Genomic DNA, 8,736 nt, shown 5'->3' with positions numbered 1-8,736 from the left:
CCACTCCCACTGAAGCTCTTTCCACAGTTTCTGCATTTATACGGTTTCTCCCCTGTATGGATTCTTTGGTGTGAAAGAAGGCTACTGCTCACATTGAAGCTCTTTCCACATTCCATACATTTAAATGGTTTCTGCCCTGTGTGAGTTCTTTCGTGTAAAGTAAGACTATCATGCCGACTGAAGGTCTTTCCACATTCCATACATTTGTATGGTTTCTCCCCTGTGTGAGTTCTTTGATGTAAAGTGAGACTATTACTCCGACTGAAGTTCTTTCCACACTTCAAACATTTACATGGTTTCTCACCTGTATGAGTTATTTGATGTGAAGTAAGGTGTCCACGCTGACTAAAGGTCTTTCCACACTCAATGCATTGATAGGGTTTCTCTCCATTGTGTGTTCTTTGATGTGAAGTAAGTTGTCCACGCTGGCTGAAGTTCTTTCCACACTTCATGCATTCATACGGTTTATCCTGTGTGTGAATTCTTAGATGTTTAGTACGATCTCCACTATTCCTAAAGCATTTCCCACACACTATACATTTATACGGTTTTTCCCCTGTGTGAGTTCTTTGATGTAAACTAAGAGTATCACTCCGACTGAAGCTCTTTCCACACTCCATACATGTATAGGGTTTCTCTCCAGTGTGGGTCCTTTGATGTGAAGTAAGGGTACTGTTCAGACTGAAGCTCTTTCCACACTCCAGACATGTGTATGGTTTCTCCCCTGTATGGGTTCTGCGATGTGATGAGAGCTGTTGGTTCTGACTAAATCTCCTTCCACAGTCTATACATTCATAGGGTTTCTCCCCTCTGTGGGTCCTTTGATGCAGAGCTAGGTTATTATTCTGACTGAAGCTCTTTCCACACTCCACACATTTATATGGTTTCTCCCCAGTGTGTGTTCTCAGATGTTTCGTAAGATCTCCGCTAATTCTAAAGCTCTTTTCACAGACTATGCATTTATATGGTTTCTCCATATTATGGGTTCTTTGATGTGTTATCAATGTTCCATGACTCATGAAGCTCTTTCCACATTTTAGACATGTATAGAGCCCCTCCTTCCTGTGGGTTCTTTCATGTGCAGTAAGATTTCGGATATCCCTGAAGCTCTTCCCACATTCCATGCACGACACTGGACATTTTCCTCTTTTCTTTCGTGGCTTACCTTTTTGGGGGATTTGGTGTTCGTGGAAGTCAGTCCCCCCAGAAGTAAATACTTGCTTCGTATCGGAGTTTGCTTCATTTCCCTCATATTTTGTCAATCTCCTTTGATTCCCAAATGTGTCTGTTCCAACTTCACAGTTGTTTGCTTTCCAAAACAAGAAAAATTAAGAAAAATAATATTAAGTTGTTCACTGTGGTAAACAAAGCCCTCAATAGGGATGAAGTTGCTTACTTCAACATCTTAAAGCTTTCTTTTCCTAAAACTGCTGAAACTGAGGTTATCTTAGGGATATGCTTCACTAGGACAATCAGTAGTAGCAGTAGTAAGTAGTAGTAAAAATCTTTATTGACATAGTTATAAATAATGCGTGCAAATAAAACTTTAGTCTAAAACACAGAGGCTTAAACCAACTAGCTTTCTTCTCGGGACTTCACAATCCAGTGCATAAGCTGGTACTCTTTCCAGAACCTCGGGCATCTCAGCAGATAAGAGAGTCCGTACTTGATTCATATCCGACCAGCCATGGATCCTTTCTAGAATCAGGCCCAGGTATTTCTTATGAAGCCTTCTATGAAGGGGGCAGTAGCACAGCATGTGTGTGAATGTTTCACCACTGCCCACAGGGGCATTGCCTTTCATGGGGGCATCACCTTTCATCATAGGGAGTCCCATTAAATCTACTGTCAAATAATGTCAAGGGCAGCAGGACATTAACATGAATGTTTTTGGGGAAAAGTGGACAAGTGACCTGGCCAGAACCTGGTGTGCAGTTCGAACCAAGCGAGGGGCGGGGGGGCGGATTTCAGAGGCTAAATTTCAGGACCAGGATACCTGAAGGAATATCTCCTTCCTTATATGCCCTCACACCCCTTAAGATCAGCGAGGGAGGCCCTGCGCTGAGAACCCTCCCTAAAGGAGGTAAAAAGGACGTCTACTTGGAACAGGGCCTTCTCTGTGATGGTGTCCAGATTATGGAATACACTTCCCAGTGAGGTTCACCTGGCACTGAACCTATATTATTTTCAGCGCCGGGTTAAAATCTTTTTATTTAATCGTTATTTTTAAAATTAGTATTGTTACTGTTTTACAGTTGCTTTTGTTTTGTTTTGATTGGATTTATTTGTACTGATTTTGATAATTTTATTGTATTGTATTGTTTTAGTGTTTGTTCTATGGTTTTGCTTTTAATCTTGTAAGCCATCCTGAGATGCAATAGTGAAGGACGGCATACAAATGTGTTGATAGTGCTTAAGGTGTTGGACTGGAGATTCAAGAGATATGGGTTCTAGTCCCTACCCAGCCATGAAGCTTACCGGATGGCTTTGGCCAGTCATGAACTCTCAGCCAAGCCTACCTCACAGGGTTCTTGTGATAAAATGGAGAGGAAGAGAACCTTGTAAGCCACCTTGGGTTCCTTGCAAGAGGCAGAAAGGTGGGATATAAATGTAATGCAATTCTTTATTTATTTTCACATTTATACGCCATTGAATAGCCCTCTGGGGCCTCTCTAAGTGGCTAACAACATTAAAAACAGGCCAACAGTACAATTTTAAGTACGGGAGAAAGGAGCAGGAAAAATCTGTAGCAGAGTGAGCTTTTACAATCAGGTGTTGAAGTCAGCTTTCAAAAAAGCTTCAAAGAGGACAGTTTTTGCTTGGCATTAAGATGAAAGTAGTGAAGGCACGCAGTGGACCTCTTTAGGAAGCCCATACGAAAAGTGCGGGGCAGCCACTTAGAAGGCCCTTCTTCTAATTGCCATCTCTTGGGCCTATTATTTTCATAACAGCGGCAGCGGCAGCAAACATTTGATTCCTGATGGATGACCCATCTTTCTCCCTCTCTCCCTCCCTCTCCTTATTAGGGAGCCAGTGGGGTGTATTGGTTAAGGATGTGGGTCTGGGACTCAGACGATCTGGGTTCTATTCCCTGCTCAGCCACGGAGCCACCTGGGTGACTTTGGGCCAGTCACAGACTCTCAGCCCAACCTACCTCACAGGGCTGTTGTTGTGGGGATAAGATTGGGAGGAGAAAGAAAATGTAAGCCACCTTGAGTTCCTTGAAACAAAAAGGGCAAGATATAAATATAATTAATTAATAAACTCTTGAGCTATTCCTAGTACAGCTGGCTGACTTGCTGCATGGGAAGTGATGGGCTGGGTGAGTGGGGAGGAGAGGCAGAAAAAAATGTCCAAAAATTAGAGAGAGAGAGAAAGCAAGAATGGAGAGGGCAGCTAGGCGGAGCTGAGAAGGCTGAGATGGGGCAAGATGCGTGTCCAGGGAAGACAGAAATTGCAGTGATAGTGAGACCCAGTCTATGCACCCAGGGACTTAAGAAAGAGTCAGGCCAGGAGAGAAAGCAAGAAAGCACCGTCCCAATGCGTGTGTCCGATCACTTGGAGGGCTCTGTGCAAAAGGCGCTCTCTACCCCACCTGCACCAGATAGCTCCTTCAGGTCTCCCATCTCAGCTCAGACACTCTCTCCTGTTCTCAGGACCAAAATGAAGGGAAGGGTCAAGTGGGTGTGGGCAGAAAGCGTGAGGCCACCCAGAGAATTTGCAGCCTGATGGGCCAGTTTCTCCTCACTGAAACTGGATGTAAATGGAAATCTTCACCAAGGAACCTCCTCAGTTCTCAGGTGGGTTGTGGTCCCACCAAGCACCTACTTCCTGACCTGTCCCCTTCCTCGGTACCTTGGGCAACTGGATCTTCTCCTTCTTCCAGCTTGGAGATGAGGTCTGGTTTGGGCAGGGCTTCTATGCAAAGAAATAAAGAAAAGAATTTGTACTTTTGAGTACAAATATGGAGACTTTCTCCATCCACCCACTCCCCTGAGCCCCTTCAAAAAGCTTACAGAAGGAACAGACAAAGGGAAGGATCACATTCTAACATTGGATAAAGCCAAGAGAAAAGAAAAGAAACTTTTTCATGCCAATTCATTTCCTAGAATTAGATTAATATTTACAGAAGACCATAACCAAAAGGTACAAGATGGAAGGCTATTTATTATACAGATAGTGCCTTTGTCAGAAAAATCCCATCACATTAATAAAGATGTTAATTATGTATTGCGATGACTTGCCAAACTGAAGTTCAAAACAAACTTGGAAGATGAGCCCCTGGGCTGTCAAATCCAATGCCTTTAAATTTTTCTGGTTGACCAAAAGGAAAACACAGTTGCAGAAACTGCAGGAAAAATCCTCAAGGGAGGTCTGTCCTCTGCTGAGTGGGATGATGCTGATGAAGGGCATGCGAGGTGTACCCACCATCTCCCCATGAAAATTCTAGCATGCCAAGATGAGAACAAGACTAGAACCTTTCACCACAACAATGGGAGTCTTTCATTCCTTTGAAATACAAGAAGCGGGTGTCAGATCATGGAAACCTCGTGCCAGGAATCTGATGTTTAGCAATGCATTTGCTATATTTGCGACATGCAGCACAGGAGTGAGAGAACAATGAGAGATCATGGAGCCACGCTTCCAGGTTTCTCCTCCCTAGAAAGTGGATTTTTCCATGTGGAAGATGATATCCTCTAAGCTAAAGACCCACACAGTGCAGTAAAGATCTGGCCACTGATTTTCCTCACTGCAGAAGTACAGGGCAGTGATTAATACCCAAACATGGAATTAATCCCTTTGGTATCTATTCATGAAAGGAGAAATATCCTTACCCAGAGAGGCCACTTTCCCATAGTTCTCCAGTATGGCTTCCTTATACAGAGCCTTCTGGCCTGAATCCAAGAGTTCCCACTCCCCCATGGTGAAAGGACAGAGTCTTCCTCAAAGGACCCTGAAATCGAAGTGAAAACAAGCTGATCTCGATTTGAAACACTCTTCCGAAAAGCACCACCGCTCCCAGTTCTGGAAGAACTGATGGCTTTTTTAAAGCATCCTGTGTGCAATGGATTCACTTCTGGGGAAAGAGAAGGCAGAACAAAAGGGATCATTGCTCAGGAGCATAAAGAAAGAACACCTACTAGTCCTCAAGAAATCAAACCAGTCAGCCTTAGACGAGATCAACCCTGACTGCCCTTTAGAAGGCCAGATCCTGAAGATGAAACTCAAATACTTTGGCCACCTAATGAGAAGGAAGGACTCCCTGAAGAAGACCCTGATGCTGGGAACGATTGAGGGCAAAAGAAGAAGGGGACGGCACAGGATGAGGTGGCTGGATGGAGTCACTGGGACAGTGGGTGTGGGGCTGGGTGGATTCCAAAGGATGGTGGAGGACAGGAGAGCCTGCAGGAATGTTGTCCATGGGGTCATGACACGGACACAACTGCAACTGAACAGCACCAACTAGTCCTCATGGCTGTTTGCTACCTCCAGTATCTGAAGCCATGCCACAGGTGCTGGGATACATGGGCAAGAGAGTGCTGCTGCTCATAGATGTTGCATGGCCAGCTGGCTGGCAGGAGTGTGGAGAGAATCTAGCAGAGAGGGGCCTTTCACCTGATCCTTCAAGGTTCTTAAGCCCTCAACAGTTTTCTTGGGCTGCTTGGGATATCCTGCAGCACCAACACAAAACGGGAAGATGCATATTCTTTGCAGCCCCTGCGTTCAAACACACTGCAGGGTAGCCAGGCTGTCCTCATAGTTTTCACAATGACCTTTCCCTTATAAGTCTTAGGAGAGGATTTTCAACATGTCAGAAAGTCAGGTAAATGTGCAAAAGGGAATCTCCAAAAACTGGGGGCTTTGGGAAGGCAGGAAAAGTGGGCATGGGCATCTGGGAACTCTGGTGGGCCTAATAGGGACCCCTGTAGGACTGGTTGGATCCCACAGGCTCAAGGTAGCCCAAGTCTGCTATAAAAACTCAGTCCACTCTTGGGCTCCTAAAGTAGTTTCTATCATGCACTGCTAGGATTAGTTCTTTTACTACAGTCTTAGAACTGTGTGGATAGCAGTGCAAAAGACATCCACTTAGAATGAAGGAGCTCTAAGTCCAGGAATGTGCTTGGAGTCCCAGAACTGAGTTCACAGCCCTTTCATGCCAAAATCCATGCCTAATTATCACCCATTCCTTGTTTGCTTTCTTTTACCAAAAAGTGTGTGTGTTGGAGGGGAATCTTTTTGTTGTCACCATTTTATACAGTTGGGAGCCAGAAACTCTTGGTGATCTACCTCAAGTCAAATCACCCAAGATCTACCAGTTGTTTCTAAAATAGCTTACACCCAATGCTACACAACACCATACAGGCTTCCCTTCTGTACTACCTTACAGGGTTGCTGTGAGGACTGCTCCCTTGACCATCCTTGGCTTGCAGGAGGAAAAGTGAGGTGGCTTTTTTCAGACTGAGGACATCCAAACCTATCTTTCCACCTCCAGCCCTGGAGCACAAAAACAAGACACTGAGCATCACGGTGCGGCCTAGTGGTTAGAACATTGGCCTGGGATTCGGGGGTTCTGGGTTCCAGTGCCTACTTGCTCATGAAGCTCGCTGGGTGACTTTGGCCAGTCCCCCCGCTCAGCATCTCAGCTCACAGAGTTGTTGTGAGAATAGAAAAGTGGCTGAGAACTAAGTAGGTTGCATTAGGTTTCTAAGGGGAAGAAAGACTGGATAATAGTAATAACAGTAATAATTAGTAAAGCAGTAATTACAGTAATAAACCCTTTGCTCCACCCACAGCAAAAGTTTATGGCTCCGATGAGGGACAGCAGGAAAACTGAACAAGGAAATAATTCATTGTTGGGGTGCGGATTCTTTGCGGCTGCATCAGCTTGGATCCTTTGGGGTCCCCTTCCCCGTTTGGGTTTGGGGGGCGCTATCCCCTCCTCTGCAGCAAGCCTCGCTGGCCCACCCTCCCGTACCAACCCGCACCGGGGAGCCCCTGCGGGAGGCGAGAAGCAATGGGGCGCCAGATCATTGCAGCTGGGGGCGACTGCATCCTGCGGGGGCGGAGGTCCCCAGTTGGGGAGCCCTTTCTCCTTCCTTCCCCCCACTGCCGGTCCCATCCCACCGAGGACGGGGGGCTGCAAAGGAGGGAGACGCTGCAAGGGGAGCTCCGCAGTTCTCGGGGGGCCCTCTGCAGGGGGGCGGCGCGGATCAGCCCCCGCCCCGAAGCGATCCGCGGGGCAGGGGGGCTCCTCGCCCCATGGCAGCCCCCAACCCCATTCTCGGCTTCCCTCCCCCTCCTCCCGCCCCGCCCCCACGCTGCCCCTTCCAGGCTTTATCGAGCCCCCTCGGCACCCCCACTTACCGCTCCCCGCGCTGCACCGCCACAAGCGCCAAGGCCTCCCCGCTTTTCGGGCTTCCTGCCCGTCTAGGAACCGCCGCTCGGTTCATTTAACCATTGCAAGGTTGGGGAGGCAGCCGCTGCAGCCGCTGGTCCCGCGCTCGCCCCCCGCCCCCCGCCCTGGCTTCTCTTCCCCGGGGCAAAGCTTGAATAGTCCGCCTTCTTTGCATCGGAAGGATTTTTCAGCAAGCAGCGACGAGATGCTTGGGTACAACACGTGGTGTTCGGCCGAGTTCCGAGATGCAGGGAAATTACGAATGTTTAGGGTCACGGTTTCTGATAACCTAAGAGCCAGTGTGGCCTAGTGGTTAGAGTGCTGGGTTGGGATTCGGGAGATCCAAGCCGTGCTCTGCCGAGAAGCTAGACTTTGGGCTAATCAGAGACGCTCAGGCTAACCTACATCGCAGGGCTGGAGCTGTCGATTCCAGAGGAAGCCGCAGCCTCGAGCTAGAAGAACCGAGCAGGGCTGCTAAGTGCAGCTCATTTTGGAGGACACGTGTCTGCAGGGTCGCCATCCCCAAGGAGAATTGTGCAACCTTCTTGGTTCCTTGCAAGAGGAAGAAAGGTGGGTGAGAAATGCAATTTAAGAAGAAGGAAAAGTTCTCTCTTGAGTCAGACCAGGGTCCATCTGGTCCAGCATTCTGTTCGAACAGTGGCCAACCAGGTGCCCCTGACAAACACCCAAGTAGGAAATGAACACCACTTCTTCTTCATCATCATCACTACTACTACTATTACTGTTGCCAAGAACAGTTTAGTGAACAGATGAGTTCAGCCTGAGGGCCCCCTAGACCCCAGCCAAGAAGAGCCTAGAGATGAGACTATGAGTCATACAAGCTTTATTTTAGTGTACCAAAAAGAAGCAGAGACCAAAAAAAAAAGGGGGGGGGAGATTGAATGCCCCAAAGCCACAGATCAATTACAGTACCCTAAACAGGTGTTATATACCTACCTAAGCAATCAGGTCACCTTATACACATCTGGTACATCAATACACTTTGCCCCCTACTGCTTAATTCCAAGAGTCCTGTCTTCTTCAAGGTCTAGTCTTGGCTCATGTCCAGTTCCTTATCTTCCTGTAATACACATCAGCCTGGTGCAGTCTATTCCCTGTATCTAGCATAGCATGTTGTTACTTTTGCTCTAGCTAGACTCTACTGCCCCTTTGATTATGAAGTTGAGGTCAGGCTAGATTGTTAGCTGCAGGTTACACAAAGTTCATTTCGCTCTCATACTCTTTCCTCCCACTCAGACCGGAAGCTCAATCTAGCTGTTAATTCTTTAACTATGGCTACAGTGTTTGTAAGAGAATATGAGTGTGTGTGTGTGTGTGTG

General features: G+C 47.1%; 1 protein-coding gene across 2 annotated transcripts; it reads right to left on the bottom strand.

Annotated features, from left to right (window-relative positions):
* Nucleotides 1-334: 334 nt before the first annotated feature.
* On the bottom strand, nucleotides 335-7,415 carry LOC123024206 (putative protein ZNF720). 2 transcript variants are annotated; one of them, XR_006414874.1, is made up of 5 exons: nucleotides 6,382-6,476; nucleotides 4,836-4,954; nucleotides 3,856-3,918; nucleotides 1,166-1,309; nucleotides 335-470 (listed from the first exon to the last, which is right to left on the bottom strand). XR_006414874.1 is itself a non-coding variant. In XM_044431633.1 (5 exons), the coding sequence occupies exons 2-5, from the start codon at nucleotides 4,921-4,923 to the stop codon at nucleotides 466-468; spliced, it is 300 nt and encodes a 99-aa protein (XP_044287568.1). In that variant the 5' UTR covers nucleotides 4,924-4,954; nucleotides 7,366-7,415; the 3' UTR covers nucleotides 335-465. The 2 variants fall into 2 exon arrangements, 1 of the variants encoding a protein (XP_044287568.1); XM_044431633.1 differs by lacking the exon at nucleotides 6,382-6,476 and adding an exon at nucleotides 7,366-7,415.
* Between the last annotated feature and the right edge of the window lie 1,321 nt (nucleotides 7,416-8,736).

Source organism: Varanus komodoensis, unplaced genomic scaffold (genome assembly GCF_004798865.1).
Source record: "Varanus komodoensis strain SLA01 unplaced genomic scaffold, ASM479886v1 scaffold222, whole genome shotgun sequence".
In the NCBI taxonomy this organism is placed as follows: Eukaryota; Metazoa; Chordata; class Lepidosauria; order Squamata; family Varanidae; genus Varanus; species Varanus komodoensis.
This window is presented reverse-complemented; position numbering and strand designations above follow the sequence as displayed.

What these genes read in the sequence shown, in the direction of transcription:
- LOC123024206 (XM_044431633.1), bottom strand. Translation starts at nt 4,923, where the DNA reads ATGGGGGAGTGGGAACTCTTGGATTCAGGCCAGAAGGCTCTGTATAAG. An exon ending in TGGGAAAGTGGCCTCTCTGG is followed by an intron (nt 3,919 to 4,835) that starts GTAAGGATATTT and finishes TTCTTTGCATAG; the next exon opens with AAGCCCTGCCCAAACCAGAC. An exon ending in AGAAGATCCAGTTGCCCAAG is followed by an intron (nt 1,310 to 3,855) that starts GTACCGAGGAAG and finishes TGTTTTGGAAAG; the next exon opens with CAAACAACTGTGAAGTTGGA.